This window comes from Corythoichthys intestinalis, chromosome 15 (assembly GCF_030265065.1).
Source record: "Corythoichthys intestinalis isolate RoL2023-P3 chromosome 15, ASM3026506v1, whole genome shotgun sequence".
NCBI lineage: Eukaryota > Metazoa > Chordata > Actinopteri > Syngnathiformes > Syngnathidae > Corythoichthys > Corythoichthys intestinalis.
This window is the reverse complement of record NC_080409.1, coordinates 51037488-51054088: the sequence shown is the minus strand read 5'-3', so window position 1 is coordinate 51054088 and position 16601 is coordinate 51037488. Positions and strand designations below refer to the sequence as shown.

General features: G+C 38.7%; 1 protein-coding gene across 2 annotated transcripts in view; it reads right to left on the bottom strand.

Annotated features, from left to right (window-relative positions):
* Nucleotides 1–6833: 6833 nt before the first annotated feature.
* Nucleotides 6834–16601, bottom strand: part of adam17a (ADAM metallopeptidase domain 17a) — a 49708-nt gene continuing 39940 nt past the window's right edge. The window contains exons 17-20 of one of the 2 annotated variants that reach the window (XM_057859852.1): nt 15733–15821; nt 15599–15658; nt 15000–15036; nt 6834–8187 (exon numbers count right to left, since the gene is read on the bottom strand). In XM_057859852.1, the coding sequence (XP_057715835.1) occupies nt 7847–8187; nt 15000–15036; nt 15599–15658; nt 15733–15821 (527 nt within the window). In that variant the 3' untranslated portion in view covers nt 6834–7846. The remainder of the gene's footprint in view (nt 8188–14999; nt 15037–15598; nt 15659–15732; nt 15822–16601) is intronic. The other variant, XM_057859853.1, reaches the window with a different exon arrangement.

Sequence of the window (16601 nt, the reverse complement as noted above, 5' to 3'; positions counted from 1 at the left end):
GAATAAAATCATCAAATGTGATCTGATCTTTGTCAAAATAACACAGATGAAAAAACTGAACTAAAGCCACACATAGATTTTCGTATTATAATGAGGAAAGCATGCAAACAATGACAGAAGAGAGAAAAATAAGTGAACCATCACATTAAATATTTGTGGCCCCCGCTTTGGCAGCAATAACTTCAACCAAACGCATCCTGTAGCTACAGATCTGTCTGGCACATCGATCAGAACTAATCTTGGCCCATTCTTCTCTACAAGACTGCTGTAGTTCAGTCAGATTCCTGGGATGTCTGGCATGTCTTTAGGTCATGCCACAGCATCTCAATGGGGTTCAAGTCAGGACTTTGACTTGGCCACTCCAGAACGTGTATTTCGTTCTTCTGAAACCATTCTGAAGTTGATTTACTTCTGTTTTATGTCATTGTCTTGTTTCAGCATCCATCCTCTTTTTAGCTTCAAATGTCTGACAGACGGCTTCAGGTTTTCCTGCAAAATATCCTGTTAAACTTTTATGTTCATTCTTCCATTAATGATTGCAAGTTGTCCAGGCCCTGAGAAAGCAAAACAGCCCCAAATCATGATGCTCGCTCCACCATGCTTCACGGGGTGAGGTGTTGATGTTGGTGAGCGGTTTCATTTTTCCTCCATACATGACATAGTGTGTTACTCCCAAACAATTCAACTTTGGTTTCATCAGTCTACAAAATATTTTGCCAAAACTTAAGTGTCCAATTTCCTTTTTGCGAACATTAAACTAGCAACAATAGTTTTAGACAGCAGTGGCTTCCTCTGCAGAGTCCTCCTATGAACACCATTCTTGGCCATAGTTTTAGATATAGTTGATGTGTGCACAGAGATATTGGACTACGCCAGTGATTTCTGTAAGCCTTCAGCAGACACTCTAGGGTTCTTTTTTTTTTTTTTTACCTCTCTGAGTATTCTGCGCTGAACTCTTGGCATCATCTTTGGTGGACGGCCACTCCTTGGGAGAGAAGGAACAGTGCCAAACTCTCTCCAATTTTAGACAACTTCTCTGACTGTCGATTCATGAACATCCGGACTTTTAGAAATGGTTTTGTATCCTTTCCCAGCTTTATTTCAAATCAACGATCCTCGATCGCAGGTCTTCAGACAGTTCTTTTGACCGAGCCATGATGCACATCAGACAATGCTTCACATCAAGACAATTCTTACCAGGTGTGTGTTTTACAGTGGGTAGGGCAGCTTTAAACCCCTCATCAGTGATTGGGCACATACATCTGACTTAAATTGTTTGGTAAAAATTGGTTTCAATTGCTCTTTAAGTCTCTTTAGGCAGAGGGTTCACTTACTTATTTACCCACCTCTGTCATTTCGTTCCACTTCACGATTGTGTCCCAATTGTTGTTGATTCTTGACAAAAAAAATAAATTTTATATCTTTAGGTTTAAAGTAGGGCTGTCAAAATTATGGCATTAACGGGCGGTAATTATTTTTTTCAAAAAATATTTGACGCATGCCCAGCTCAAACAGATTAAAAAGACAGCAGTGTAATGTCCGCTTGTTACTTGCTTTTTTTTTTGTTTGGCGCCCTCTGCTGGCGCCTGGGTCCAAATGATTTTATGGGTTTGGGGAGTGAGCATGGTGTAATTATTGACATCAACAGTGGCGAGCTACTAGTTTAGTTTTTGATTGAAAATTTTACAAATTTTAATAAAACGAAAACATTAAGAGGGGTTTTAATATAAAATTTCTATAACTTGTACTAACATTTATCTTTTAAGAACTACAAGTTTTTCTATCCATGGATCACTTTAAGAGAGTGTTAATATTAATGCCATCTTGTTGATTTATTGTTATAATAAACAAATACAGTACTTATGTACCGTATGTTGAATGTATATATCCGTCTTGTGTCTTATCTTTCCATTCCAACAATAATTTACAGAAAAATATGGCATATTTTATAGATGGTTTGAATTGCGATTAATTACGATTCATCAGTTTTTAAGCTGTAATTAACTCGATTAAAAATTTAATCGTTTGACAGCCCTAGTTTGAAGGCTGAAATGTGGCGAAAGGTTGAAATGTTCAAGGAGGCCGAATCCTTTTGCAAGGCACTGTATGTTCTTTCAACAGCACAGTTAAAATGGCTATAGATGCCCAATTCATTTGAATTAATATCGGCAATTGGACACTGGTTTTCAAGTACAGTAAGACAACTCATCCAGTGGTTTTGCATACAAATACGCAGTGGAAATGTTTTCAAAGTGCAGCATGCTGCCTTGTGATTGAGAAAATACTGTCAAAAAAATGTGCTTGAGGTACATTAAAAGAGGAAATGACACTTTGATGAGTGGTGGTTCATCCTGTGTATGGTATGCAAAGTCATTTGAGCATGTTCTCCAGTTTAAGGTTCATTCGTGCAGTGGCGGAACAAATGTTCGAAATATTCGCGGGCCCCTCAAGACGATCGTCCCGTGTGTGTTAAGTTCCGCCCCTGCATTCATGTACTATTATGCTCCTTGTCCTCACTTATACACAATTCAGTGCAGTAGTAGGAAAAAATATACAAACAGCTTCAGTTTTGCTTTACTAGTAACGTCCTGTTTGTATGACAGTTGCCTTTTTAGTGAGGACAAAGAGCGTCGTATAGACAAATCCGAGCAAAACGACCGGAAGTACCTCATCCACCATTGCTAGGGTGCACACACAGCCAGCAGACGCTAGAGTTGCCAACCGTCTATTAAAGATGTCCCAATCGATCGGGATGTCCAATCACGTCATTTTCAAAGTATCGCAATCGGCAAAAAAATATCGGACATGCCTTTTTTTAATATATACTGTATATATATATTTTTTAATTAAATCGTTTTCTAATCGTATTTAACGTTACAGACAAAATGTCTTACATTCATCCAGAGTCTTTAGTTTTGACTTAAAGTAGGCCTATCAAATTTATCGCGTTAACGGCGGTAATAATTTATTTTACATTAATCACGTTAAAATATTTAATGCAATTAAACGCATGCGCTGCAAGACCCACTCACGCATTGTCACGTTCAATCTATAATGGCACCGTTTGACCTATATGTAGAGCTAAAAGGCAGCATATAATGAGTAGAGAGAATTTTGGCAGTCTTTGGAGCCTTTTTTTCAATTGGTTAAAGCCTCAAAATCCCTCTCTCAACAATTAAAAATATCGTGGGGAACAAAGGTAGTGGTTGATCTTTTCCTTAACACCCTATGTTACTTCCCAACGCAGAAAAGATATATCAATTGGTGCCACTACGCACAGTCATGGTTGCACTTCCCATCATGTATTTGGACAGAACAGTTAAATGGCTACAGTATCATTTACTGAAAGCTCAACAAATACACTAGATGGCAATATTTAGTCACAATATACAAAGTCACATTTATCCTTTAAGAATTACAAGTCTTTCTATCCGTGGATCCCTCTCACAGAAAGAATGTTAATAATGTAAATGCCATCTTGAGGATTTATCGTCATAATAAACAAATACAGTACTTATGTACTGTATGTTGAATGTATACATTCGAGTTTTATTAATTTTTTTCTGATTGCATTGCCAAAATGTATATGATCGGGAAAAATTATCGGGAATGATTGGAATTGAATCGGGAGAAAGAAAAAAAAAGCAATCGGATCGGGAAATATCGGGATCGGCAGATACTCAAACTAAAACGATCGGGAGCAAAAAAACATGATCGGAACAACCCTACCGTCTATTGAAATACGGGATAGTCCCGTATTAAGCTTACAAGGGACGCAATCGGTCTAATTATTAAATGGTTATTAAATATTTGCTTTTACCAATGAAGGCTCATAATAAAGTATTGATTGCTATAATAATGCTATTGCTTCATGAAATGTATTTGATTAGATAATTATGATATAATTGCTCTAATCCATAGCTGCTTACAATGAAGAAATGCTTTTTCTTGGTGCTGCTTACAATGAAGAAATGCTTTTGCTCATTCTTGCTCACAAAGGAGGTACCGTATTTTTTGGACTATAAGTCACCGTTTTATTTCATAGTTTGGCTGGCGGTGCGACTTATACTCAGGAGCGACTTATGTGTGAAATTATTAACACATTATGATTAGAGATGTCCCGATCGATTGTCCGATCACGTCATTTTCAAAGTATCGGAATCGGCAAAAAAATAGCGGCCATACCTTTTTTACATTTTTTTTTTGGGGGGGGGGGGGGTATTAAATCGTTTTCTAATTTTATTTAACGTTACAGACATAATATGTTACACTCATCCAGAGTCTTTAGTTTAGGCTTAAGGTAGGGTAATCAGATTTATCCCAATAACGGTGGTAATTAATTTTTTAAAAAATATATCACGTTGAACTATTTAACACAATTAATGCATGCGCTGCATGACCCACTCATGCATTGTCGCGCTCAATCTGTAATGGCGCCATTTTACCTATATATAGAGATAAAAGGCAGCGTAAAATGAGTAGAGTGAATTTTGGCAGCCTTTGCAGCCTTTTTTTAATTGGCTAAAGCCTTACAATCCCTCTCCCTACGGTTAGAAATATAATGGGAAGCAATGTGGGGAAGCAAGGTAGCAATTGATCTTTTTCTGAACACCTTATGTTATTTCCCAACGCAGAGAAGATATAGACCCTACCCACGTGACGTCACAACTCCGCTCTCCTGAATGGTACCGCCCACTTGTCCATCAAAACATAGTGTTAACCTGTTACGGCTACGTACATTTCTCCTATTTACGGCGTGTTTTTCTGCTCCTTAACATTAATAATCAAAATGGTGAAGGCGTGTGTGGCTGTTGGTTGCACTAACAGAGAAGATGGAAGGAGAGACTAGAAGTTTTACCGTATTCCGAGGGATCCAAAGAGGAGAGCGAAATGGACGGCTGCAATTCGACGTGAAAACTGGGCACCAAAAAATCACCACAGACTATGAAGTAGTCATTTTATATCCGGTAAGATGCATTTAAGATATACTTAGAGGGTTTTGGGCTGACAAATAACCACAATTAAGATCATTGCGAGGCTAATCGCCGACAACATACGACGTAGTACGACATAGTTTCAAATTCAAGATGTTTTTGACTTCCCTTTCTTCCACCATCGTTATTTTTTGAATAATATTTAGCTGGTACCAAGTGAAAGAAACTGGCCTCGTCTACGGGGCTGACAAATAACCACAATTAAGATCATTGCTAGGCTAATCGCCGACAACATACACGTATGTATGTAGTGAGAGTGCTATCGCTAAACCATATAAACATTAAAAGCCTTAACTCCATTGACAAACGACATGAACTACATTAGACTTGACAGTGGATGTTAGCAATAACAAAAGATTTTGAATTGAAAATTTCGTAACTCACCTTTCCAAGCACAAGATAGATTCCTGCCGAATTTTCGTGGACGAGGACCTGTTTCACCCAACCAGCAACGAAGTATTTATAAGCCTCCAAGCTCTTGAAGTTTTTCATATTTTCGTGAGAATAGGCTGATTTAGTGTGGACAAGATAATATCAGCGTAGCAGATGTCAGGCAGACAGGGCGAAGACAGTGGGTCGAAAAACATCGATTTGGGCATCAAATATGGATCTGGCGACTGTATAGAACGAAGCTTTTCCTCATAACGCCTTTTATGCAACAGATCCAGTGAGTTTGCGGCATCAGAAAGCACCGGGTCTTCCATGAAATGCATTTTAAATTCCGCCATCAATTGAAAACAATGCTAATACAGAGTCAAAATGACGGACAAGTGGGCGGAACCATACAGCGAGCACGTGGTTTTGTGACGTAGGTGGGTAGGGTCTATATCAATTGGTAGCACTACGCACAGTCATGGTTGCACTTCCCATCATGTATTTGGGCATGGCCACAGTATCATTTACTGCAAGCTCAACAAATACACTAGATGGCAATATTTAGTCACAATATACAAAGTCACATTTATCCTTTAAGAATTACAAGTCTTTCTATCCGTGGATCCGTAGTTTTTTTTTTGTGTGTGGCAGCATTCCTGCCACTCAAAGTTAATTAGCGCCGATGAAAGCGATACAGACCCCCCTCGAGATATAAAAGAGGTGTCATTCAATGGCGTACCGCAAGCAACACGTCACTTCCGCTCATTAATATTCATGACATTAGCTACTGTTGCTAACTAAGGACAAGCCACCGTTTGTCCCTAATAGGAAATGAATGAAAATCGTGTACGAAGGAGATGTTTACAGAGTTAAACCTACCAATTCTCTGCGAAAATGATGTGCCTGGTGCCAAATTCACTGGCAAAGATGTGGAAGAACAATTTAATGTTCAGTTAAAGAGATGGCTTTAGTGTCGAAGGCTGAAAAAGACGAAAAAAACGAGGTGACCTAAGCATAGCTTTAGCTTTTTCATCGACGCGACTGACAATGACATTCTCCTGTTTCAACAAGCTATCCTTTACCATCAGCCCTGTCTTTCTTATATATCCTCTGGTTGTCCTACGTCTCTTACCGTTCTTGGGGGTAATTTAGTTAGCTTTGTGTAGCGATCGCAAATGCTACTCAGTGACAGCCAACGAACACTTTAAATTTTTTCATTGATAACACAGCTTAATCCTATAATTTATGTACACTTCCTCCTTACTAAAGTTGTTTTTTATATATACTGGACTGTCTCAGAAAATTAGAATACACAATATTCTAATTTTTTGAGACAGTCCTGTGTATATATACAGGACTGTCTCAGGAAATTAGAATACACAATATTCTAATTTCCTGACTGTCTCAGGAAATTAGAATATTGTGTATTCTAATTTCCTGAGACAGTCCTGTATATATACACAGGACTGTCTCAAAAAATTAGAATATTGTGTAATTTCCTGAGACAGTCCAGTATAACAGAGAGGGTAACAGTGGCAGTCAGATACCATTGTAATTCTTTTCAGGTCATTCATTGTCAGACAGAAGCAGTATGGCACAACATTACGCTAAAAAAAATAAGTTAAAAATATAAAAATGGCTTACCTCTTTGTCCTCTGAAAGACCATGCCAACCCAACATAATGTTTACTGCATATGAAACGTGAATGGATTCGCCGAGCTGGTGTTAAAGTCTGCGCAAGTTGATTCAGTCTTCACATTTTTTCCTCCCGAGTTTTTGGTTTTCGGAAACGTATGAAGAAAACACCTTCATGTGTCATAATGTCTAGAGTCGTTTCTACAAGTTCCAAAAAAGCAATGCGTGATCGGCATGTTTGTTTTTGAAAGATTACCGGAGAAAAGTAGCACTTTTTACGTTGGGTCTATGCGAGGGCGGGTCTATAATGTCCTACTTGGGCTTTACTTCCGCTTTACGATGCGACGTCACAGTCTAAAAATAGCCTGCGTGCGGTACGCCATTAGTTGTCAGTCGACATTATCACAAATGTAAGGTTAAAAAGTTACCTAGTGTTGCCTTAAGTGAAAAATTACCAGTTTTTAGATGGGCTAATTAAGAACAAATACTAATATTTACTTAAAGTGGAACAATCTAACGTACTAATTGGAAAAAACTATTGGACTAGATTTAAGAAAAATAATCTGATGAAAACGTAATAAATTCGCAGTGTAGAGTGCGACGTCGACTCGGATTGGTCTATACGGGCCTCAACTCGTTACCTGCCATAAACGTGCAATCCATTTCGACTGGATCAGTCAAAAGTGATTGGTTGTCGAACACGGTGAATAGCAGCCATTGAGTTGAAGAGGCTATTACAAAATGGTCAAATGGCTTTCCATTGAAAAACCAAACAAAAAAAAGCATCCACGTGAATGTAAATTGAAGTAAATGGTTGGACTCAGCACTCTGTCTCTTTGGCGTCAAAGCACTCCTGGCGTTTGAGGCGCCGCCTCTCCCGACCCGACGGGCTCTGATCGCTCCCGTCCTCGGAGGAGGATCTCGTAACCGACGAGCAGGCTCCTGCGATTGGGTAGCCGTCGCCCTGGATCGGCTTCTCTTCGCCGCTGTTGTCCTCCTGAATGGTGGCCATCCGGAGCCCGCCGCCGCTGTCCGGCGTGGGCGCGTAGCTCGGGCCGGGCGTCAGATTTGAGACGGCCGAGAGCGGGTGCTGCGCGAACGGCGCGGTCGGGCCGGCGGAGGAGAAAGACGGAGGCTTGACGATCTTCACTGACGCCGACTCCAGATTGTTCAGGATTTCTTGCTAAAGAGAGGGAAAAAGCATAATTCCGTTAGTACTCAAATCAGTTTTAAAACATTTTAGCTTCATTTCCACCAAGCGAAACAGTTGGCTTCAATTTTATGCGGGGGGTTAGGATACCGAAGGGGGGGAAAAAAAAAATATGACTATCATATTGATTTGTCGATTACGGAACAACAAATCCTTTTGATGGCGATGGTCGTCAAATCTGGGAAACGGGACGTTACGAATGCTAATATATTAAGCTAGCAATGTGACGTTTATGTCCCATAGTTTGCGAACACACACACTGCTGGCCAAAAGTATTAGCACTAGGGTTGTTCCGATCATGTTTTTTTGCACCCGATCCGATCCCGATCGTTTTAGTTTGAGTATCTGCCGATCCCGATATTTCTCGATCCGATTGCTTTTTTTTGCTCCCGATTCAATTCCAATCATTCCCGATAATTTTTCCTGATCATATACATTTTGGCAATGCATTGAGAAAAAAATGAATAAAACTCGGACAACTATATACATTCAACATACAGTACATAAGTACTGTATTGGTGTATTATGACAATAAATCCTCAAGATGGCATTTACATTATTAACATTCTTTCTGTGAGAGGGATCCACGGATAGAAAGACTTGTGACTTTGTATATTGTGACTAAATATTGCCATCTAGTGTATTTGTTGAGCTTTCAGTAAATGATACCTTGCTTCCCCACATTGCTTCCCACGATATTTCTAATTGTAGGGAGAGGGATTGTAAGGCTTTAGCCAATTAAAAAAGGCTCTTAAGGCTGCCAAAATTCACTCTACTCATTTTACGCTGCCTTTTAGCTCTCTATATAGGTAAAACGGTGCCATTACAGATTGTGCGCGACAATGCGTGAGTGGGTCGTGCAGCGCATGCATTAAATATTTTAACGTTATACATTTTTTAAAAATTACCGCCGTTATCGGGATAAATTTGATAACCCTATCTTAAGCCTAAACTAAAGACTCTGGATGAGTGTAACATATTATGTCTGTAACGTTAAATACAATTACAAAACGATTTAATTAAAATTAGGGCTGTCAAACGATTAAAATTTTTAATCGAGTTAATTACAGCTTAAAAATTAATTAATCGTAATTAATCGCAATTAATCGCAATTCAAATCATCTATAAAATATGCCATATTTTTCTGTAAATTATATATATATATATTCTGTAAAATAATTTGTTGGAATGGAAAGATAAGACACAAGGTGGATATATACATTCAACATACGGTACATAAGGACTGTAGTGGGCATTTCACTCTACTGTCATTTAAATCTGTCTATGCTGTCCTCACTCCGAAGCGTCTACTTTTTTCAAAGCTAGACAGCTAGTGAACGACGCCTTAATAATCAGACTTCTTCCTTTTTCATCTGATTTATTAATAAAATGGCCTCAAACCACTGTCCTCTTTAGACCGTAGTGAAACTACAAAAAAAAGTAGACATGCATTGCATTAGCAAAAACGTTATCTTAGCACGCTATACTGGTTCACTAAACAAACAAAAAGCGTCTCATACAAAAAATATAACATTTCGCTTACTAACATAATATGTACATTCTTTACAACAACCATACTTACGGACAAATCTTGTCCAAGGATCATATAAGCACAACATTACAACGTAGGCGTCAGCCCGAGACGTCGTGCAGCCATATTGAACTGGCAAGAAAGCAATAAACCATGTCGCAAAGCGACCACAAGAGTTCGCTGTTAGACAGCACAAAAAACCTTGCTGTAAAACTTACCAAAAGGCAGAATACTGTCTGACCGGGACATGTGCGTTAATTGCGTCAAATATTTTAACGTGATTAATTTTAAAAATTAATTACCGTGCGTTAACGCGATAATTTTGACAGCCCTAATTAAAATATATGGGTTTTCTCATTGGCAGTGTATCAAATACTTGTTCTCCCCACTGTATATATATATATATTTAAAAAAGGCATGTCCGATATTTTTTTGCCGATTCCGATACTTTGAAAATGACGTGATCGGACCCAATCGATTGGGACATCTCTAATTAGCACCCCTGCATTTCTATCAGATAATGCTCAATTTCCCCCATAAAATGATTGCAATTTCAAATGATTTGGTAGTAATATCATCCTTTATTTCTTTTTTTCTTGCAATGAAAAAACACAAAAGAGAAAAAAAATTAAATTATCATCATTTTACACAAAGCTCCAAAAATGGGCCAGACAAAAGTATTGGCACCCCTTTGAAAAAATCATGTGATTCTTCTCTAATGTGTGTAATTAACAGCACCTGTTACTTACATGTGGCATATAACAGGTGGTGGCAATAACTAAATCAGACGTGCAGCCAGTTAAAATGGATTAAAGTTGACTCAACCTCTGTCTTGTGTCCTTGCGTTTACCACATTGAGCATGGAGAAAAGAAAGAAGACTAGAGAACTGTCTGATGACTTTATAAGCAAAATTATGAGGAAGCATGGGCAATCTCAAGGCTACAAGTCCATCTCCAAAGACCTGAATGTTCCTGTGTATAACATGCGCAGTGTCATCAATAAGTGTAAAGCCCACAGCACTGTGGCTAACCTCCCTAGATGTGAACGGAAAAGAAAAATTGACGAGGGATTTCAACGAAAGATTTTGCGGATGGTGGATAAAGAAACTCGATTAACATCCAAACAAGTTCAAGCTGTCCCGCGGTCCGAGTGTCCAACAGTGTCAACCCGTACTATCCGTCAGTGCCTGAATGAAAAGGAACTCTATGGTAGGATACCCAGGAAGACCCCACTTCTGACCCAGAGACATAAAAAAGCCAGTTTTCCAAAACTTACTTGAGAAAGCCAAAAATGTTTTGGAAGAATGTTCTCTGATCAGATGAGACAAAAGTGGAGCTTTTTGGGAAAAAGCATCAACATAGAGTTTACAGGGGAAAAAAACGAGGCCTTCAAAGAAAACACGGTCCCCATAGTCAAACATGGCGGAAGTTCCCTAATGTTTTGGGGTTGCTTTGCTACCTCTGGCACTGGACTGCTTGACCGTGTGTATGGCATCAGAAGACTACCAACAAATCTTGCAGCATATGTAGTACTGGTGCACGATAATTATTGGTCCGATAATAGGAATTATGAAGTCATCCCGATAAATCCACTAACATTATTAATAGGACCGATAATATGTACTGCGCTGGTTTTACAGTTCACACACTAGTATGGGAAATCAGTTGACCATTTGCGGGGCATTGCTGCCACCTGCTGGTCAGAATAATTCGCTGCATCTATTTTTAGTTACAGTAGTTTGGTTCATTCACTTACACATTGCGGAGTCTCGCGGTAGCATTGACAATTGTGAATGCTTTCTGTTACGTTTCCGCCTCGGAAATATATGTTCGTATTTTATGTTTACTACAACATATGGATGTGCAATATATGTTTACTTCTGTAGTGAAGGGTCGTATGTACAAAACTTCATCAGTTGTTGTGTTGTAGAAGCCAGCCAATGCTTTAGTAGCTCAAGCTGGTGTACTATGCTATACATATAATAGTTGTGTATATAAGTGTATTGTGCAGTTAGTTGGATATTGAGTTTTGAATATATGTATTTTTCAGTTGTACTTTCACAATATTAAGATGAGTGTCTTTCCATAAAAGCAAGAAAAGATCAAGCCTTGTGGTTTATGGAAGTGCATTCATTCTTAGCTGGCTGTCGGGCAGTGCAGAAGTGAAACGCACTGTTTTGTTCATGTCATTATGAAAAATCTGGTGAGATCAAAGGCAAATCTATGTTGAATCCACCACGAGTTTTTTTTTTAAACCTCCAGGTGTTAAAAAACTCAGGTTATACATTTAAAAAATTATTAGGGCTGTCAAAATTCAATCGCCTTAACAGTTGGTAATTAATTTTTTAAATTAATCACGTTAAAATATTAGACGCAATTAACGCACATGCCCCGCTCAAACAGATTAAAAGGACAGCACAGTGTCATGGCCACTTGTTACTACTGTTTTTTTGTCTCCCTCTGCTGGCGCTTTGGTGCGACTGATTTTATGGGTTTTAGCTTGCCTGGCACAGCCAAACTATTCTTCCTGTATTTTTCAAACACTGTGAGAAATCGTCTGGGACCCAGCCCATTAACGGCCTCTCGAGTAAGGTACAAAATCAACCGTCCAATCGGATTCTTTTATTTGCGTGACGTGTTCTGAACGAGTAACGTCACTCTTGTGCGCTGAAAGTCGTCTCTACAACAACACAGATGGCGAACGGGAGAGCCGAGAATATGTTACAATCCACGGTAAAACCAGTTTAAAATGACCAAAAACACATCGAAACAAGTCATTGACAACAGTCATCATGGCTCGCGCTAGCCATGTTGAATAAACTTCTCCATTCTCCGCTCAGGCTAATTACTTGTCGCTTTAACAACGTCACGTCTGCCCGTCGCTGATTGGTCCGCTCCGCTGTCTGTTTGCTGTGGCTTGCTCCGCCCTCGGAATTTGATCCGCCGGACAGTCGCAGGCTCAATCGCTGGAACAGCGGTGAGTCTGGTATACCAGGCAAGGTTTAAGCACCATGAGAATTGTGTAATTATTGACATCAACAATGGCGAGCTACGAGTTTATTTTTTGATTGAAAATTTTACAAATTTTATAAAAACGAAAAAATTAAGAGGGGTTTTAATCAGAGGTTGCGCTAGACTTTTTCGTCGTCTGTCATTTTGACTGACAGGGTCATAAAAATCCAGTCATAATCTATTTTTACCCGTCACTTAAATTTTTAAAATGACTATATCTTAATGCAATCACTATATGTATATACACAATAATACAATAATACTTTATAATATAAAGTAACTAACATTAGTGCAGTCATGGATTACAGTAAGCAGGCCAGCACTGTGTTTCCATATATATTTTTATTATGTATATACAGGATATTATATATATATCTCCCCCCCCCAAATGGGACCTTCCATGATCCTAATACATTTAATAATAATAAAATATTATATAATTCCATTTTATATATATATATATATATATATATATATATATATATATATATATATATATATATATATATATAATTATTATTAATTTATTATTATTATTAAATAAAAATGCACGTTGATATGACGCACATAAAGGCAACTTCCAATTTTTAAAAAAATCGTTAGAAAGTTGTATGGACTTACAATCCGCTAGCTTGTTGTTTCCTGTTGTCTTCCGAAATACACCTGGGTGACGGCGCGTCAAGTGTTCGTTCATAGCCGATGTGCTACCGTGGTATGCGAGCTCAGCTAAGCAAAAAGAGTACACACAGTGGTGGCACCCTCCATATTTTCCTTGAAATAATTTCAGGCTCTGGCTAGTCTGGTCCGCTTTTTTGGCTTTATGCCGCTTTCACCGTGTTACCAATTCTGCCCTTCTTGGTAATTGGCGGCGTTTTCAACTGCTCGCTGCAGTGAGGAGTGAACCGGCGATTCACTTGATTCGTTGTCATCCTTCATCCTCCGCTGCATCAGTCCCTCTTTTTTCACCTCTTTTATCAACACCATCGTCGTTTTGGGGCTTTTTGAAGAAACTTCGGACACTCAGTTGCCTTGACATTTTTCCGAGTAAGGCCAACGACGTCATGCATCAAGAGAGACAATAGCTAATTAATATGCTCACTCGCCACCCTGTGGTCTGGGGTGTGAATTGCAACCTGTCAAAATGACAGATGGACTTCAGTTTTTTCCGTCACCGTTGTAACAAACCGGTCAACGACGGAAAATATTCGGTTAACGCGATCCCTGGTTTTAGTATAAAATTTCTATAACTTGTACTAACATTTATCTTTTAAGTGTCCTTGAGCAAGAAACTGAACCCCATGTTGCTCCTGGTGCTGCGTCACCAGTAGGTAGATGGCGAGATAGTGCAAAGCGCTTTGAGCGCCTTGAAAGGTGGAAAAGCGCTATATAAGTATAACACCATTTACCATTTAAGAACTAAAAGTCTTTCTATCCATAGATCGCTTTAACAGAATGTTAATGTTATGCCGTCTTGTTGATTTATTGTTATAATCTGTCTTATCTTTCCATTCCAACAATAATTTACAGAAAAATATGGCATATTTCATCGATGGTTTGAATTGCGATAAATTACGATTAATTTTTAAGCTGTGATTAACTCGATTAAAAATTTCAATCGTTTGACAGCCCTAAAAATTATATTTATCGATTATTTATATATATATATATTAGAGATGTCCCAATCGATCGGGGTCCAATCACGTCATCAAGTATCGGAATCGGCAAAAAAATGCCTTTTTTAAATATATATATGCTTTTTAATTAAATCGTTTTCTAATTGTATTTAACGTTACAGACATAATACTGTTGGATCTCTGTATTAGAAAGCGTCCTATGAAGAAGTTCTTGTCCCCTCCCCCTTCAAAATAAGTCAACGCTGTGCAAAAAATAACTAAAAATCAAAAGGAGTCAAGACAAAAAGTTGTTCAAAAAAAAAATAACAATCATGAAACCACCGTGCTCTGCTCACGGTAGATGCAAACTGAAAATGTGGACACACACTGCATCAAATTTAACAGACGACAAAGAGTCTTTGTTTGAGTACTCCCGAGATGCAGTCTTGCGTTCTTGAGGTAATTTCTGATCGAATAGCATGCGAGACTTCCTCTATGTGACATTGTAGGCGATCAGCGATTACGTCAAGGAGTGCAGGAGTATCCCAAACGTGGGCCCACGGACCATGCATCATCATCATCATGAACTCGATGGTGACGTGACACCAAGCCATGGGACGCGCACTCACCTACGACTGGCGCTCTATTACAAACCTCAAGCGTCTGCTGCAGTTCCAGTAAGAAAAGGCCAAGAGTGATAGAAAGGTCATTGACAGCCCACAGCTAACCAGCTAGCCAAACGACAACTTGAAAGCTTTTTCAGTTATCTATCCCCCAAGTTAACGCGTATATGCATAAGAATATTATAAAACCATACTGGATCATATGCCTCTCTTTCATATCGCAACACAATTTTTTAAAAATCAGTGACTTATTTTTGTATTTCCTCTTCTACAGTACTCTAGGGGTGTGACAAAATATCGAAATGGTGATATATCGCAGGGTATCCCCTACACACAAAAGATTGTGGCGCACCGCCACACCAAAATAAAAGCTGCCACGCATTTCAAATGAGATGTTTTTTTTGTTAAGATACATGCTAATTTATAATTTGTATAATTTAGAGGTTCCCACCCCTACTGTACTCCATATTCAATTTCATCTGACGAAAAGTTCCATATCTGTTTTTGCACTCCGAAAAAATATATTCTAGTTGAACTAAACCTCTTCCATAAAAAAAAGTGAATTTCAAAATGCACACTGATATCACGTAAGCTATGCTACTTACATTCATTGGGCGGCACAGCGACATTGTGTTCTCCTCGTACTGCTGGTCAAGTCTTTTGTCCTTGAAGAGAGCAGAAATGTGATGAGATCAAATAGAGTTGAAATCATGCGGCAGAATCAAAGTGAGTTTCTTACCACGCAGTGAACCAGAATGCTGAGAGGGATCCAAAAGAGGAGCGAGAAGACGACAACAGAACCTACAATATTATCCGCCAGGAACTTACCTAATGAAGGGACATGAACACAAAAGATGCAGAAAAATAAAGGTACGCTGATCGATTGTTCGATTTTATACAATTTGGGGGACCAGAGTCTTGAGTCAGCTAGCCACATTAGCCTCCTGGCATTTGGTCTCAGACATTACTAGCATATGAGTGCACTTTAGGGGTGTGCCATCTTAGGCACCCCACGATTCGATTCGATTCAGGGTGCTAAGATTGAATTGTTGAACGATGATCTCGGTATTGACGATGATCGAGGTTATCACTATTATCGCGATTATCGATGCATCGTGCATTACTAATTAATACAATAGCTAGGGGTTTAACGGTACACAAAAATCTCGGTTCGGTACGTACCTCGGTTTTGAGGTCACGGTTCGGTTCATTTTCGGTACAGTGAGAAAACAAAATATAAACGTGCTAGTTGTTTATTACACACTTTTGTGCTTTAAACAATAGGAACATTAGCCTATACAAAGCTAGAATTCTGCTCAAAAAGTAACGGGTATTTAAAGATAATAATCCAACAACAATTTGCCTTTCAGACCCCGCGTATTAGACAGCTTTGTTTCTGAAAGAAAGAAGAAAAAAGAAGTCCTGTGCTAAAGAGAAAAGTAATCCCAATGACAAAGATTTTAACATGTATTTTCCAGATGAAATGCCTCAATGAATCTTTTTTTTTTTCTTCTTATGAACGATTTTCAAAAGCTTTATTGATGGATTTTAACTTAAAGCGCTACACAGAAATTAATAAATTTAATTGTTTAAGCAGGATCTTATTAT